At 45.5% G+C, this 17,628-nt stretch overlaps 1 protein-coding gene across 10 annotated transcripts in view; it reads left to right on the top strand.

The window, feature by feature from the left end:
• Arid1b (AT-rich interaction domain 1B) overlaps positions 1-17,628 on the top strand; it is a 407,120-nt gene that overhangs the window by 376,231 nt on the left and 13,261 nt on the right. For all 10 annotated transcript variants that reach the window (XM_048805918.1, XM_048805923.1, XM_048805922.1 and 7 more), the window contains 5 exons: positions 1,974-2,183; positions 5,090-5,294; positions 10,855-10,993; positions 11,848-12,020; positions 16,958-17,108. In XM_048805918.1, coding sequence (XP_048661875.1) covers positions 1,974-2,183; positions 5,090-5,294; positions 10,855-10,993; positions 11,848-12,020; positions 16,958-17,108 — 878 coding nt within the window. The remainder of the gene's footprint in view (positions 1-1,973; positions 2,184-5,089; positions 5,295-10,854; positions 10,994-11,847; positions 12,021-16,957; positions 17,109-17,628) is intronic.

Below are 17,628 nucleotides of genomic sequence, written 5' to 3'. Positions count from 1 at the left end.
TATATATATATATATATATATATATATATATACATATATATATATATATATATGGATATGGATGTATGGTTTAAGTTCTTACCTAAAATAATTTCTTGCCACGAGTGGTGGCATATGCCTATAATCCCAGCAGTTTGGGAGACTGAGGCAGGAGGATTGCAAATTCAAGGCTAGCTTCAGCAACTTAGCGAGACCCTATTTCAAAAATTTTAAAAAAGGACTGCAGATTGGCTCAGTGGTAGCGAGCCAACAGGTTAAGTTCCTAGTACCACAAAGTAGCAATGATCATGATAACTTCTAAGTGAGTTGAAGTTTTAACATCAACACCAAAGTCAGTTCTCAAAAGCTCACACTATTTTTTATCCTACCATTCTACATTTTAATCTACATCAACTGCGTCACCCATAATTATATATTTTATGTAAAGATTTTATGCCTCAGTAATTCTAAAGGTGAAGGCTTAATACTGCAGCCAGATGGCTTTGGACAGTGGCATGGCAGACGGGAGCTGCCACTCTAGAGGCTCTGAGGGTTCCGTTCTCAGGCGTCCTTTTTCAGCTCCTGACTTTTACTAAGGGTCATGTCAAGAAATAAGGTGTAACAGCCAAGCACAGTGTCAGTCATGTTATTGACCACCCCCCCCACACACACCAAATTTCAGCTATATATTTTAAACCATGTTAATGCTAAAAAAATTAAAAGGAAAAAAAACAGGACTGTTTCAAATAGTGACTATATTGCCAGTGACAGCCTAATAAATACTCAGGAAAGAATGAAATAAATTATTTGTTCCAGGGAAATCTTTTTTTTTTTTTCTTTTAATTTTTTTAGTTGTAGGTGGATACGATACCCTTTTTTTATTTATTTATTTTTATGTGGTTCTGAGGAGCAAACCCAGTACCTCACACATGCCAGGCTAGCCCTCTACCACTGAGCCACAGCCCCGGCCCCCAGGGAAATCTTTATTGAGAACTTAGCAGTGGTTTTACACAATAACCCTAGCATTACAGATATTATAAATACATAGACATTATTACAAGGATAGAGACAAAAGATAGGAAGGAATGTAATAGAGCTGCATAGACCTGAGAGAGCCACCTGTCCAGACCCACGATCCAGAGGGAAGGTGAACATGTGTTCCAGATGTGCTGAGGGTGAGGCCCACGTGTGGCTGGAGCAGGAGTTGAGAGCTATTAAAAGAAGAATCTGAGAGCCCCTTCGCCTGACAGCAGCTCGGGCAGTGTTGAGTGGGGAGAGCCATGAAGAGCTGAACCCTGGCCCGACACATGCACCAGCTCAGGGCCAGACTTTGTGTTTCTCAGCAAGTGCCGCTGTCACTCCTCTGAGTGATTCAGGGTTTTCAGGAGACACATACTAGCCATTCTTTTATTATTATTATTACTTAATTTTTTTTTTTTAGTTGTAGATGGACAGGATACCTTTATTTATTTTTATGTGGTGCTGAGGATCGAACCCAGTGCCTCACAGATGCCAGGTGAGGACTCTGCTACTGAGCCACAGCCCTGGCCCCACACTAGCCATTCTTGGTATGACAAGGAAAAGTAGGAATAGATTTTGTTTGGGGGCTCTGCAATATAACAGGTAATATTTTTAATTCACTGTGATCCTTCTCTGAGCTAGAACCTTTTCTTTTAAAAAATGCCATGACACTTCATTGGAATGTTGCCTTCTGGGATTCAACGCTTATAAGTTAAAGCAGGTTTCTGTTTATTTTGGTTTAGTTTTTTAAGTGTCTAAAAGGGAAAGTTTGGGCCCTTTTATTTAAAGTCAAAGTAAAATCTTAACTAAGAGAATGTGTAGTCTGTGCCTGAACTAGTAGCCTTCATTCCTGACTGTCATGTGATAGCAGTAGTTTTTACTCTCGTCTCTTCTTGTGGGTGGGCTCACAACTGTTTCCTCACCTTCTTCCCTCCACCTCCCTGCCCATCTCCACATGCTCTCTCTGGCACTAGAAGTCCAGTTCATCCACCACCACTGGGGAGAAGATCACAAAGGTCTACGAGCTGGGGAATGAGCCAGAGAGGAAGCTGTGGGTAGACCGGTATCTGACATTCATGGAAGAGAGGGGCTCCCCGGTCTCCAGTCTGCCTGCAGTGGGCAAGAAGCCCCTGGACCTGTTCCGGCTCTATGTCTGTGTCAAAGAGATTGGAGGTTTGGCCCAGGTATGAATGAGTAAATGAATTAGGAGTCATTGCAAGCAGAATCTTACAGAAGCTTTCATTGAATATGTGGACTCAGGGGGTTTTTTGTTTGTTTTTCTTTTTTGGGGTACCAGGGATTGAATTCAGAGGCACTCAACCACTAGCCACATCCCCAGCCCTATTTTGTATTTTATTTAGAGACAGGGTCTCACTGAGTTGCTTCACATGTAGCTTTTGCTGAGGCTGGCTTTGAACTCATCATTCTCCTGCCTCAGTCTACCAAGCCACTGCGATTACAGGAGTGCACCACCATACCTGGCTGGAATCAGGTTTTTCTCTCACAAAGGAAATGCTAAACCTGTTGGAAAGTCACCTTCCGGTTGGGGAAAGGGGTGGCTCTGCCACAATCCAGTGTGACCTCAGTAGCTCTAGAGTTCTCTGGAATCTGCCATGAGTTCATATAAACACTTTAGAAATGTTTTGTGAATGACTGAATTAATTATCTGGATCAGATATAAATCACATTCACTGTTTCCCCCTGTCCAGAGCAACTTATCACAGAAATTAAGTCATCCTGGTAAAGCCACGCCCATGGCCTCTGGGCAGTGAGGAGGCTGCTGTGGGTGTGTAGTAGAGCTGGGCTGGAACTGGACAGGGGAGGCGGCCTGGTACAGAGCTCCAGGAGGTGCTTGTGGTCCTGGTGAGCAACTGCCTAACTCTCAAAATAAGTGTCCCTAAACCTTATGACCCGGGCACCTACTTGGCTCACCCCAGCCCTACCATTTGTTAGTAAGGAGCCTAGTTGGTTGGACATATCCTGTCATAGAAACATGTGAGGGTACTAAATCATGAGCTAGTGTCACACTGTGGCCTCTGTCTTTCTATATGCCCACAAGGTGCAGGGTCAGCAGACCCAAAGCCTAGATGAGGAGGCCATGTGTCAAGACTGTGATCCCAGCAGCTCAGCTAAGGCAAAAGGATCACAGGCCCAATTTAGGGAAACCCTGGCTCAAAATTAAAAATAAAAAAAAGCTGGGGAAGTAGCTTAGTGGTAGAATGCTTACCTAGCACAGGTAAGGCCCTGGGTTCAATACCTAGTACAGGGGATGGGGTAGAATAGATGAAGAAACTCTAATAACAGGATAAAGTACAATAATATAGTGGCCCAGGGACATTCCCACAGTAGGTAGCAGAGCCAGATCTGTCTGACTCCAAAACATGCCTTTTTGATCCCCCAGTAGTTCTCCACCCCAGCTGTGTATGAAAATCTCCTGGGTCCCACCCCAGACCAGTGAAATAAGACAGCCTCCATTCCTGGTGACCAAGGTGACCAGATCACTATCCAAGGGCAAGTCTTCATTCATAATTGTCACTGAGGGCCTGCTGTGTCTCATGCTACCACTTTGGGGGACACAGAGGGGACTTTTGTTCTTGGCCTTCCCACTGGACACCCTTTCACCTGGACACCCGACTAAGGCCTATGACAGAAACTATTAAAGCTTTTTCCAAGTCTCTGCATCATCGGATACGAGTTATGTGACACAGACCCATGTGAGTGATGGTCATCAGAGAGAGTGATCCAGATACCTCTTCCCACCACCTTCTCCCACTCCCCACGTTCCTACACCTAGACTTTTTCCAACAGAGACTTCAGAATCAGCAAGACCATCAAACTGGTATCATGTAGCAGTTGTCGGGCTACCTTATTGTGACTCTCTCAGCAGTGCATACCCAGATTGGATCTGCAGACAAGAATCTTTGCTAGCTTACTAATGAGAGGGTTACTCACATGCAGCTGGGGACAGCTGCACCCGTGCACCGACCAGCTCAAACTCACCCGCTCAGGCTGCCCCAAACAGCATGCTGACTGGTTTTGAGGCAGCCACAGGCCTGCTGTTTGCAGCCTTGTGTTAAGTGGCAGAAGAGGCTTTTCCCTTAGCATTCCACAGTTGGTTTATTCTGCATCATTCAGTACTAGATGCATGGACGTAAAGAGCCCTGTAAGAAAGGTGGACTCTAGAAATTCAACATTTCATGAAAAGCTGCTGTCTCCTTGACCCTTCAGCGCTACTTAGCACAGCAGACACCAAAGGCACATCCTGCCCCAAGTCATTTGTAGATCTCCACGTTTCACTGTGTGTCTGACCTTTCATAACCTGCTCCCAGGAGGGAATGAGGTGAAATAGTGCCCTGAATCTTTATGTTGCACTTCAGGACCTCCTTGTCGTCTTGCCCTGTCCCTGCACTTGTCCCCGTCCCTTCTGCAGTGGAGGTGTCTCCAGCCTGAGTGGGGCTCATCCTGTGCAGTACTTACAAATGTAGGCCCCCACCCACGCCTCTGAGCTGGGGGCAAGCTGCTCCGCCAGGGAGCCACGGCACCACAACGTGTTTTTAAATTGGGGGCATTTGGTGACAAGGACTCACCGCTTTTGCACAGGTGCTGCTTCTGCTCACACCACAAGAATCCGCCAGTGAGAGGGCAGTGGACAGATGGACATGGCCAGAGTTACAGTCTCAGTTTGGGAACTACTGGCTGTTGGAGAAAAGCACACTTAAATTGAAAAACTGTGCTATTACTTTTAAAGCCATTCTTTGATGCCCTTTTTGCTTAATTGGCCATGGGGTGGGATGGGTGTGAGCAGGAGTACCCTTCACCGGAGGACCCTGTGCGAGGCCTCAGGAGCTGGAGCCAGTAGAAGGCCTCTGTGAGCGTGCCTTTATGTCGCTGTCAGCAGGTTGCTTAATGCCTTCGTAACTGTGAACGCTGTCTGCGCTGCGAGTGGGAGTAATGAGCATTAGTTAAAAGAGGCAAATGAAAAAAAGTCAGCCGAGACATTAAGTGCTTTTTTTGTCTCCTGGCTTTAAACAAGCCACTGTGCTGCAGGCCAGTGACCCTGCTGTTTCTTCTCTTTGTCTGTTTCTGCTAGGTTAATAAAAACAAGAAGTGGCGTGAGCTGGCCACCAGCCTGCATGTTGGCACTTCGAGCAGTGCAGCAAGCTCCCTGAAAAAGCAGTATATCCAGTACCTGTTCGCCTTCGAGTGCAAGACCGAGCGAGGGGAGGAGCCCCCACCCGAAGTCTTCAGCACCGGGGACACCAAGAAGCAGCCCAAACTCCAGCCGCCCTCTCCCGGTAGGTGGCAGCGCTACAGCTGGCAGAGGGAAGCCCAGGGTGCTTGAGGCCAGAACTGGAGGCTGCACAGCTGTGGGGACAGGGAGAGAGGAGAGGAGGAGCGTTCCAGACCTGTGAGAGGAAGTGGTGTCTCCTTTTGTTTTACTGTTTAATTGGACCCACTGGCAGTGCTTAGGACAGTGAGCATAAGATTTGGGGTGTTGCCCTCTGTGGTTGGCACTTGAAAGGCCTCACTCTTTTGCTTTTACCTAATTTAGTCAAAATGGACTTTGCAATTCTGAGCTATATGTCTTTATTTCTCATACAAGAGTTTTTAAATACGCCACATAACTGCATAAAATAAACATCACACTCACCTGCTCCGAAATTTAGCCCTGCTGCACCCTGTCACCTGTAGGTATAACAGCTGGCTAGTGCCAACCCTTCCTCTTCCCAGGGTTCAGGTTTGTATATTAGCAAAAGGAAATTCGTACTTGGTTTCTGATGTCCCCTACCCAGCAGGTTCTCACTTCGCAGGAATCCCGTGAACCACCATCAAGATCCGTCCATCCCTACTTCTGAAAGGGGTTGAGTGGTGAGCTTAGACGGAGTCCAGAGTCAGGACCCTGCATGCGTGTGGCTCTCCAGGCAGACAGGGTGCCTGTGCCTGCCTCTCCAGCCCCTGGGAGAGCCTGCCCTTCTTTGCAGCTCTCCCACTGGCCTTCATTCTCCCACTTAGGATTCAGATTTGAAGTTACCAAGTCTCTTATTCTGATAGTAAATGCAGTACTTGAGGCAGGAAGAAGCTGGCAGCCTGCTGTGCTCTAGGTAACCTTCCCACCCGAGAAAATCCCACCAATTCTGTTTTTGGCCACTCGTTATTACAGAGGACATTTCCAACCCCAGTGACTTTCAGCAGTGACTTTGCTGTGCTGTTCCCTGTCCCTACACAGGAGACAGAGGCTACACACACTGCTGGTGTAAGCACAGCCTGCTCTGAGCAAAGCTGTCGCTCTGTTCTGGTTGTATACAGTGGGCCAGGAGCTTTCAGCATGCTCATCACTTTGCCTTCGTATCAGTCCTGGCTCTTGATGCTGTTAGATACCCCTGAGAAAGCAAAGGCAGGAAGAAGCAAAGTTCCTCACAGCCACACAGCAGGGCCACAGGAGGTCAGATTTGGGGTGTTTGACTCTAGCTCATTCACTGAACCCACCAAATGCCTCAGTTTGTATGACAATGTCTTTTGTAGCAGATAAATGGTTGATAACCTAGAAGGCAGAGAAGGGAGTTGTTCCCTTTTGATGATTGCCTCCAGCTGCTGTCTGGATGGCAAAGCTGGTATCTAAGGTTGCCAGTCAAGCCGTCTCACATAAACACTTTTCAGCCTGGAGTACACTTGTAGAAAACACACCTAGATTTAGACCTGTAGGTTCCAAGTATAAGGAGGAATCCTCCTCTCTGACCCCACCCTTAAAAATCCTGAGCCTTTGTCACTTAGGGTGTTTCTGAAAAACTGGGAAATCTGATTTTTTAAATTGCGTGTTACATTGAGTTCACAGAATGAAAGAAGCTTGTCACAAACGGCTCTGAAACTATTTTTCCAAAATAAAAACTCAGTGGGGTGCAGGGAACAAAGTGGCGATGTCTGCAAAGATCCAAGGGAAGGAGCACGTCCCTGAACAGTCTGTGCTTGTGTGGGGATTGCTCTCCCAGCATGCCTCAGCCCAGCACTGGAAGCCCCACAGTCCAGATCCTCCAGAAAGTGGGAGGCCTGTTCTAACCGCTGGCTCTTTCCTTCCCCTTTTCTAAACTGCTGCCTTTAGGATGGCATTACATTTGAGCTACCCAAAAGAGGTTAGATTGTGCATGCACCCTTTGGATCAGATGGAGCTGGGGTCCTGCCTGTGACACAGGAGGCAGTGAAAACAGAGCTTCCTGGCCTTGATTGTGAAGTCAGTGACCAGCCAGGAGAGCACCCTGCTGAGTTCTGTGGGCCCCACAAAGACTGGCCAGAGGGTAGTGAGCAGTGGCATCCTCACATCCGAAGTCAGACCTTGCATCAGTTGCCCATGCACCCGTCTGGTGGCCTGTCTGGGCCTAATGCCACCACTAAGGAGAATATCTCTGAAACATTTGTATTGCCAAAGAAGGAAATTAAAAATCTTCCTAACTATTTTCCATGTCAGTATCTCATAAAAGATTATTCCATAATATTTAATCTAATTTTCAGCAAAAAAAAAAAAAAGTGTTCTTTGAAGTCATTAAGAACACAATTATAGGTCTGGGGTTGTGGCTCAGTGGTAGAGCATTTGCCTAGCATGCATGAGGCACTGGGTTCGATTCTCAGTACCCCATACAAATAAATAAAATAAAGGTCCATCAAAAATTTTAATATATTTTTAAAGAATACTTTTAAAAAACCCACAATTATAGCAGGATGCAGTAGCGCAACCTGTAATCGTAGAGGCTCAGGAAGCTGAGGCAGGAGGATCACAAGTTCACAACCAGCCTCAGCAGCTTGGCAAGCCCTAAGCAACTCAGAGAGACCCTATCTCTAAATAAAATATAAAAAAGGACTGGGGATGTGGTTCAGTGGGTAAGCCGCATTTGGTTCAATGCTCAGTACCAAAAAAAGAAGAACATGATTCCAGTTTATTCCTATCAGCACATCCAGGTAAACTAAACTAAGTGATTCCCAAGAAACATTCTAGATTTTTGTCCAAATAGTCTCTGAACCAAATGAAAAAGCTAAATCACAGCTGTACGCCTGTAATCCCAGCGTCTGGGGAGGCTGAGACAGGAGGATCACAAATTCAGAGCCAGCCTCAGCAGTTTAGCAAGGCCTTAAGCAAATCAATGAGATCCTGCCTCTAAATAGAAACATATAAAAGGGCTGGGGATGTGGCTCAATGGTGGAGTGCCCCTGGGTTTAATCCCCAGTACCAAGAAAAAGAAATGAAAAGAAAAAGCTAAATCACTTGCCTGTATCCTAAGAGCATTGCATTGGTACAGCTTTGATTTGATGTGGCTTCTGTGGCTCAAGATATCCGTATAGTCGGTCACTGGAGGCATGACCTCTTCGCCTCTGGGGCTACATTGCATAGGCACACCAGACACCCAGGTGTGCCCACATGAATCTGGACAAGGCCTTGGGCTGTGGTCTGCATCTCTAAAGGCACCAAGGGGTCTCCATTACTAAACCTATAGAGTATCGCAGAGCAGTTCCAGACATCAGCCAGGCACAGGAACCACCAACCAGGTGGCCCCTGCAGGCCAGAGGGCGGAGGGAGCTGAGGGCTCTATGGAGAACCAGGCACGGAAGCTCTACATTCAATTAGTAAGGCTGTAACCAAAAACCCATCCATCTTTGCTGGCAGGTGGCTGACTGAATTTCTATTATTAGTTGACAGGTGATGTCACAAAACCTGTCACGGATCCAACTAGGGAATCCTCAGTGGAAGATAAATGAGAAAGGGGCTGGGGTATAAACAAAGGTGCCCTCTGGTTGACCTCCAGTCACCAGACCTGGGACACATCAGCTGCTGTTCTCCTCACCCTCCTCCCCACGCCCCTCCCACCAGAACTAGGGCACCGGTTCCTTGCTGTGTAAATTATCTTCCCAGCTAGGAGCCTGGCTGTTCTGTGTGAAGCTGTGAATGTATTTAACCTTCAGTAACCTTTCCATTGTTTACTTTAGAGTATACATTTGTAGCTTCTGGCAAAAGGTAGGGATGTCCTAGAGAGCTAGCCCTGCCTCCTCCTAAAGACTGCTTTTTTCCCCCTGAAAGGAAAGGGAAAAACCCTGGCAAGAGAGAATTTTTCCTTTTTTTTTTTTTTTTTCTAATTTTATTAGCTGTAAACGTGAGTACTTGTACATAAGGGTCATTCTGTAATCCCAGCCTGTGCGCCTGGTTTCAGGAAGGCCGTGGGGAGCCTGCTTGCTTTAAGGAGCAGGCGGTTTCTCATCTGCAGCCCTGGGGGCGGCTGGTCTGCAGGACTGCCCTCGTATATTTATAAGACTGCCTTACCCTTTTATTATTATGACCTACCTGCTCAATATGCATTTCCCGGTTTAGCCAAAATTTTATTTGTTAAGCAGTCATTAATTTTTTTCCTCGAAATGCCTGTGTTAGGGGCTGGGGTTGTAACTTAGTGGTCGAGTGTGCACCTAGTGCGTGTGAGGCCCTGGGTTCAAGCCTCAGCACCACATAAAAATAAATAAAATAAATCCCTGTGTTAGTAGAGATAGTCTTCCCGCATGTCCTAGAAATCTCGAGTCTCTGTGTGCCAGGCATGCAGGGTGGATGGCACATAGAGCACAGCCTGTGACCAGTCAAACCAAGGGCCATGCAGTTGTAATCCGGCCAGAAGGTCTGTGCTTAGAGAGAGGCTTTCTAACAAGAAATCATCTACTCGTTCCCATTTCTGCCTCCTTCACAGTGTGCCCTGTAATCTGGGTACTTGTTTCACCTCCGTTTTCTCTGCAGGGACATGCGAATAATGCTAATCATAGTGAGCCCTGAGTATTTCTTTGGAAAGGAAACAGAAACAGTAACAGCAAATGTTGTCCTTTCCAGTCAGCTCCATCCTGCCTGCCCTCGGTTCCAGTTGTGAACGCCCTGATTGTGAACTCCGTGAGGGCAGGGCTGTCGCCTTCCTGTCAGTTTGCTACACTCTGTATCCAGGTGTAGAAGAGACCTGGAGTTCAGTAGGCACCTCACCCGTGCCCAGTCAATATGTGGAACCAATGTCTGCTGAACATCCAGCATGTTAAGGACCATGATGCCCGATAAAGCTGGAGCCTTTAAAGTAAAATCTCAGAACTTCAGCAGCAACATTAAAGAACTCCAAACCAGAATAACTTGTGTTTTTTCGTGATAAATCTGATTTTATAACTCCAAAAAAGTTCAACTGAGTTGTTAAGGGCTGTGCTTAGACACCCAGGTGTTGAGAAGGTGTTAAAATAACAGAAGGCTCATTGATACTTTGTATCATTTCTTATTTCTTTTCCTGTTAAAAATTTCTCATTCTCCAAGACTCACAACTGTTTTCTAATTTTTTTCTAACGCAGCACAATAGTGTGCCAATTGTTGAACTAAAAATTTTATCCTGTTTTTCTTTATTTACATTTAGACTAGATAACACTGGAATAAACATTGCTCTGCCTAAAGCCTTCTTTTTATTATTTTCTTGGGATAAATGCTTAGGAAAGCAATTGCCCAGTCAAAAGGTATAAATGTTTTATGACTCAAAAATGAAGTATATGCCCACATATTTTACTCAAAAATAATCTTTCCAAGGATCAGTATAATTTTCACTATAAACAATGTGAAGCAACTAATTTTACGGACTGTTTTCAGTGGATATTGGTACTGTTTCTTTTTATTTTCCTGTTTTTATTGGTACATTATAACTATACATAATAGGGGATTTGTTGTTACATATCCATACATGTACATTATTGATACTATTTCAATCAATGTGCCTTATTTGAAATTGTTTCTTTTATGTACATAAAAAGCAAAAACCAGCCACTTGGCAACCTTTGCTTTCTTTCTCCATTTCCCGTGCCCGCCGCCAGCTAACTCAGGATCTTTGCAAGGCCCACAGACCCCCCAGTCAACTGGAAGCAATTCCATGGCAGAGGTTCCAGGCGACCTGAAGCCACCCACCCCAGCCTCCACTCCTCATGGACAGATGACCCCAATGCAAGGTGGAAGGTATGTTCAGAGAACTATGACCCATCCAGAATCAGATTTATCTTTTGATTTTTCAAGAGCAAACTTCACCAAATGAAGAAATAGTATTTCTAGTGAGTTTTTAGATGTTGATTATTATTAGCTTTTTTCATGTGACTTATTTTGGATGGTTTTTGCATTGGTAAATTTCAAGGTTGGTTTATTGACTCCCACTATTATCATTAAGCTCTCACTTTTTGTTTTCTTTCCACTTTTTTTATTGGTACATTATAGTTGTACATAATAGTGGGATTTGTTGTTACATATTCATACATGCACACAATGGCAACATAATTTGGCCAGTATCACTCCCTAGCACTTCACCCCTCCCTGCATACCCCCCATCCCAGTCTCTCTCCTTTACTGATTTCCCTTTAATTTACATGAGATCCCCTCCAACTTTCTTTTCCTTTTTCCTCTCCAGCTTCTACATATTAGAAAAAAATTTCACCCTTGGCCTTCTAAGTTTGGTTTATTTCACCAGTGGTCTCTAGTTCCATCCATTTTCCTGCAGATGACATAATTTCATTTTTCTTTGTGGTTGAATAAAACTCCATTGTGTACATATACCACATTTTCCCTATCTATTCATCCATTGATGGACACCTAGGCTGGTTCCATAGTTCAGCTATAAACATGGGTATGCATATATCACTGTAGTAAGATGACTTGCACCAACTTGTAAAAGCGTTCCTTTTTCACTACATCCTTGCCAGCATTTATTATTATTTGTATTTTTGATGGCTGCCATTCTGACTGGTATGAGATGAAATCTCAGTGTAGTTTTTGCATTTGCCTGTGCCTGATTTTAGCTTTCATTGTTTGCATCTCTTCAGAAGCAGTACAATCAGTGTGCACGACCCTTTCTCCGATGTGAGTGATTCATCATTCCCAAAACGGAACTCCATGACTCCAAACGCCCCATACCAGCAGGGCATGAGCATGCCAGACATGATGGGCAGAATGCCCTATGAACCCAACAAGGACCCCTTTGGTGGAATGAGAAAAGGTACATGCCTCTGCCCATAAGCAGGCCTAAGGACACTCTTCGCACTGCTATTCCATTGCCAACTTACCTGTCCATTCAGAACAGGTGGAAGCGCATGCTCTCTGGGTTTGTCGGCCCCCAGCTTTCCCACCCTTCTGTTTGTGGGAAACATGTTAAGAATCTTAGTGCCTTATTTTCCTCATCTAGAAATTGGGAAAGTAATAGGACCTGCCTCAGAGGCGTCATGAGGATTAGTTGAGTTCCCGCACGTAAGCCTGTAGAGGAATAAGGGTCGCCTGGTAAGCAAGCACGATCAGTACTACCTAGCAGCGTGGTGCTGTGCTGTTAGTTTGAGCCAGGCACAGTGCTAGGTGCTAGGTAGGATAAATCATGCATAGCCCTACCCTCAGGGAACTGACACTCCTAAGAGGGGGGAGATTAGGCCTCAAATGGCTTATAAGATCATGATTGGTAGAAGAAAGGGGAAAAAAAGAAGAAAGGATAGCAAGAGGTTGGGGCAATGAAAGGGAGGGAAAGCTACTGCGATTGTGTGGTTCTGAGGGCTCTGAGATGTCGGATATCTGAGGACAAGGAAGGAGCCCCCTCAGGACATTGCCGGGCATATTTGTAGAGGTGGCAGTTGCCTGGGGCGTAGTGAATGTGGGCAGGTTGAGGCATCCAGGTCAGACAGGGACAGGCCCTCCGCCTTCATGGCAGATGGATAGATTTAGTTCTTTGCCATGTAAGGGGTGTTCAGTGGGGAAGTGACAAGACTAGATTTTTTTGGTAAAAGTAAATTATACATAAATAACTGACCATCTCATGGTGCATGTATTGAGAGAAGTGAGCGGAGTCAGAAGTCCGTTGGGAGGGTGGGGTTGAGAGCCAAAGGCTGGTGGCTGTAGGCACTGGGAGCAGAACAGGACAGTGAGGGAAATCCAGCATCACTGTGACTGTGTCCAGGTGGTGAAGAGTGGGCGGTGTGTGCAGGGTGTGACTTTGGAACCCTGAGCACAAGGACAGTCTGTAGCTGTGGGACTGAGAGTCGGAGAGCGGGAGGGTTGGGCGAACCCCTGGAGGAGGTCAGGAGTGCTGGGCGGGTTCCTCCCAGGCTGCGTCCACATAAAGTCCTGGCTCTCCCCCAGCATGTCAGCCCCAAGCAGAAAACCGGGAAGTTTGCTTTTGGTCATCCTTCCAAGTACAGCTGGGTCCTGTGAAATTGAGACATGATGCAAACACGAGTGAAAAACATTTCAGAAATAGTGAATGATATTTTTAAGGAAGCACTTAACTCTGCGATCCCTTAATAAGGAAATCTGTGCTGTTATATTGTCTAAATAGAGAGAAACATAAACCTTAAATCTTTATGTTTATGGTTTTCACAAGTATTATGGCAACTGCACTGAATAGGGATAGGGCTGTAAAAAAAAATCTATTTCCTGTGGATTTCTATTTATCTGTTTTAATTTGGGATTAAAGTACAAATTTTTTTAGTATTGAACTAGTGAAAGGAAAAATGAAGAATCCCCAAAATTTAAATATTGGGTATATACCATTAAACAACTGAGATTTATAATATTTCATGTATGATATTTCAGAAAACATAAAGCAAAGATAATCTCTACTTTTTCCTTTCAAAGGTTTCAGGGCTACTTATTCCAAGTAAACATTTTGCAGACCATACAATAATCTGTAGGCTCAGAAATTCAAAAGCTTGGTGCATGTTAAAGGTAGATATTTTTCATAATGATACTAAAGGCTAGATATAACATTTTGTCGGTGTTTTTGTGTCCGTATCCCATTTTTAGACTCTGAAAATATGAGAACAATATGGGAAAAAATTAGTATTGCCAGCAGCTGGGGAGGCTGAAGCAAGAGGATTGCAAATTTGAAGCCAGCCTTAGCAAATTACCGAAGCCCTCAGCAAATTATTGAGACCCTGACTCAGAATTTTAAAAAGTGGAAGGATAGAAAGTGTACCTGGGTTCAATCCCTAGTATCAAAATAATAATAGTAGGAGGAGTGATAGTAGGAGTGACAGTTAATAGTACTCAATAGTATTCAAAATCTGGCCTCAAAATCTACTGTAGACCATTTCGCTCTCCTATCTATCTGCTGTTAGCTAAAGTAGTATTTGTCTTGTTCCTTATACCTATAGCTTTTCATGCTATAAAAATGAATTTGGGGGTTGGGGTAGTGATTGTGGGGTTACCTTGCCAGGCACTAGGTAGATATAAAATGTGCTTCATCAGCTATGTAGACAATGACTAGAATAATCCCTAGTGTATTTCAGCTCTCTTGCTGAAATTTTGGTGTCCGTATCCCACTTTTAGACTTTGAAAATATGACAATAATATGGAAAAATTTGTATTTTAATCCCAAATTAAAACAGATAAATAGAAATCCACAGGAAATAGATTTTTTTTTTTTACAGCCCAATCCCTGTTCAGTGCAGTTTCCATTCTTTGATTGCCTCGTTCTGTGAGGGAACTTGGCGGTGAGCTGATCAGACCACTCTCAGTGGAAAACATGCTCTTTATCGTGGCTGCCACCCGCAGACAGCTGCTGTGGGAGTTGCCAACCCATGGTGTGGCAGCATGGTGAACCCAAGCGCCAGGCTTCTGCCTTATTCCTGAGGTACCGATCCCGGACAAGTGATCATGGTGTTTGTATGTGGCTTAAGTAGTTATTTTGAGTATCTGCAATATCTGAACACATAGCTCTACTTGCTTTTTGTAATGGAATAGATAGATACACCTAATGCTCTAGAGCTGGATGGGTTAGTTCCTAATATTTCCTGTTGTGAACAGTGATGCAGTGGCTGTTGAATTAGCAGCACTTGTGACAATGTTTCTGTAAATCTGTCCCTCACTCAGATTGTTCAAAGGACAGGAAGTTTTGTTTTGTTTGTTTTGTATCTCAGTAATCTATGATCCAACAAACCACCCCCAAACTTAGTGGCTTCAACAGCACCACTTTGCAGTGTCTTCACTGTCTCATGGCTATGTTAGGCTGGCTAGCTCTTGGCTCCATATGTTGTCAGCCAGGACAGTGAAGTGGCTACCAGCATCTGACAGCTAGATTGGGAGCTCTGTGAGTGGTGTCTCTTGAGTGGCCAGTCTCTACAGAAGACTCCTGGAGCTTTGGGCTGGGGACTCCTCCATAGGAAATTTTTGCCTAACTTCTTGGTCCCCATGACATGATATATGGGGCTCAAGAAGATAAGACTCCAAAGGGAGTTTCCAAAAGAACATGTCCCAGTTGCAAGAATTTGCTTGTACCCATTGGCCAGAGCCCCACTGGTCAATACTAATCACATGATCCAGCTCCAAGTCACTAGGGAGGAGACTTCACAGGCCGAATATCGGCAGATGTGCTTCTTGGGGTTGTGGAAGAGTAGCCTCCCTTAGCAGGTTTTGAGAACTCCGGGTACTCCCAGCACAGGTGTAAGAGAGTGGATCCCCCACCCCCACCAGGGATGATTAATATCAGTCATTCTAATGTTTGCCAGTCAGACTGTGGGGAAAAGGCCTTGTGATCGTTTTGACTTGGATTTCTTTAATTATTAGTGAGCTCCCACATCTTTTCACATGTCACTTGTTGATTGTTCATTTGTTTTTCCTTTTCTTTGAATGGGTTTGTCCAGTTTTGTCTTTTTTCCTATTGGTTTTTAAGAAATTTTTTTGTGTATCTGGGAATTAAGCTATTTAATTTTAATTATGCTACTTGATTTTTTTGTTTTCACATCTACAAAATGGAAAGTAATCTCAAAACTGGTTCTGCCAGGCTTGAGGTGCGATCTTCTGTCAAGTAGGAGGAAGTGCACGGTGCGTGAAGGCCTTGGTCCCGAGGCGACCTCGGGTTCGCCTCAGTGCCGGCCTAACAGATGCCTGAGCTCACAACTTAGTCAGCTTCTGCCTCGCCCGGCATAAAAGCAACCATCATAGAATGAAGAAAGTATGATGTATCAATTAAAGTTTGCATTAGAATGTTTAATTTGCCTGAAGGCTCGTTTCTGGACTTGGTCCCATTTCCTCAGCTGAGCCGATGCAGATTTGCACGCAGGGGCTTATTGGCGGGCTACCTCTGTTAGAAATAGCCAGGGCCCAGCCCATCTGGAGCTATTCTTAACTCTGGTGATTTTCTCTGTTCTGATTTTGGAAGAGTCTGTGCACAGGTGTTCATATCGAGGTCTTCAGGTCTTCTCCCTCACAGTGGAACTCACTGTGTATACACATTTCATTGTCTTTCTCACAGCTATGCCATGAGATGTTGAGTGGCCTCTTGTATAGATAAGACTTAGACCTCATTGGTATGGACCTGGGCCCCGAGTGGGTTGCTGGTTGCTGCATAACAGGTGAAGGTCCCTCAGGCTGGAGTCAAGGTGTCGCCAGGACTCCCTCTGAGTCAGGCTCTGAGTCCTTTTCAAATTCATTCAGGTTGTTGACAGAATTCAGTTCCTGTGGTTAAAGCCTGGTTGACCACTGGCTTGTTGACTGATCCCTGCCTCCTCTCTTTAAGGCAGTCCTCCCCACAGCAGGGCAGTGGCTTCAGGACAACTGAAGGTCTCAGACTGGCTCCATCTCCAGCCTCTAGCCAGGGATTTGAAGGGCTACCTGGATACTCTCCTTCATGGTTAACTCACAGCTGATTAGTGACTTTAATTACACCTGTGAAATCCCTCTTAGCACCTAATACACCATAATCAGGGGCAGCATAACCCATGCTGTTCCTAGGCTCCGTCATGTTCCAAGCAAGGCAGTCATTTAAGGTACACATTGGGGTGGCAGAGGTGTCTTTGGGGATATCTTAGGGTTCTGCCCCGCCAGGATCCACCTGACTTCAGACCCTGGGCTCTCTCATTAGTATTGTGGTGTGCCATGTGGACATGGGGCAGACTCCTAGAAGGAGTTAACTTGCAGATGCCTCATTTTATGCCTTTTCTTCAAATATTACAGTGCCTGGAAGCAGCGAGCCCTTTATGACGCAAGGCCAGATGCCCAACAGCAGCATGCAGGACGTGTACAGCCAGAGTCCCGCAGGGGCCGTGTCCAACCTGAGCATGGGTCAGCGGCAGCAGTTTCCCTATGGGGCCAGTTACGACCGGAGGTGAGTATTTTTCAAAAGGAAGACAAGAAGAATGAGGAGAAATGCTGTTCTAACTTACTCTCCTGAGCCCTAGCACTGAGCCACTGAGGGCAGCACAGTGGCCCTTCCGTCTGGTTGCCACTGATCCCCAGGTGAGTGTCAGCTGGCTGCCTTCAGGGACAGCCACAGCAGGACCACAAAGAAGGACCTTGTCCCCAGGCAACCAGATGGCTCTGTACTTTTGTAAGCAAATTCGTAGCATAAATAAGATATTCGGGGCTGTTCTGGCTGCTGCTAGAGGCTTCTCCTGGGAACTCAAGACCCATGGCCACTCCTCAGCACACCATGCCACACTGCTGCACCCAGCATGTACTTCCCTCTCTGAGGTGGTCACTGTCACCACAGAGAGGTGGCCCGGCTGCAGCAGGTGTGGCTTCTCTGGGAGCTACCAGACCTCCTGGGTTTCGCAGAACCAGCTCTCTCCCCACCCCCTCTATTTCTTAAGGAATGTCTGAGGGTTGTAGCGTCACGCTTCGGGCGT

Source organism: Marmota marmota, unplaced genomic scaffold (genome assembly GCF_001458135.2).
Source record: "Marmota marmota marmota unplaced genomic scaffold, marMar, whole genome shotgun sequence".
Lineage (NCBI taxonomy): Eukaryota > Metazoa > Chordata > Mammalia > Rodentia > Sciuridae > Marmota > Marmota marmota.
The sequence above is the reverse complement of the archived record's forward strand: the minus strand, read 5'-3'. Positions and strand labels throughout refer to the sequence as shown.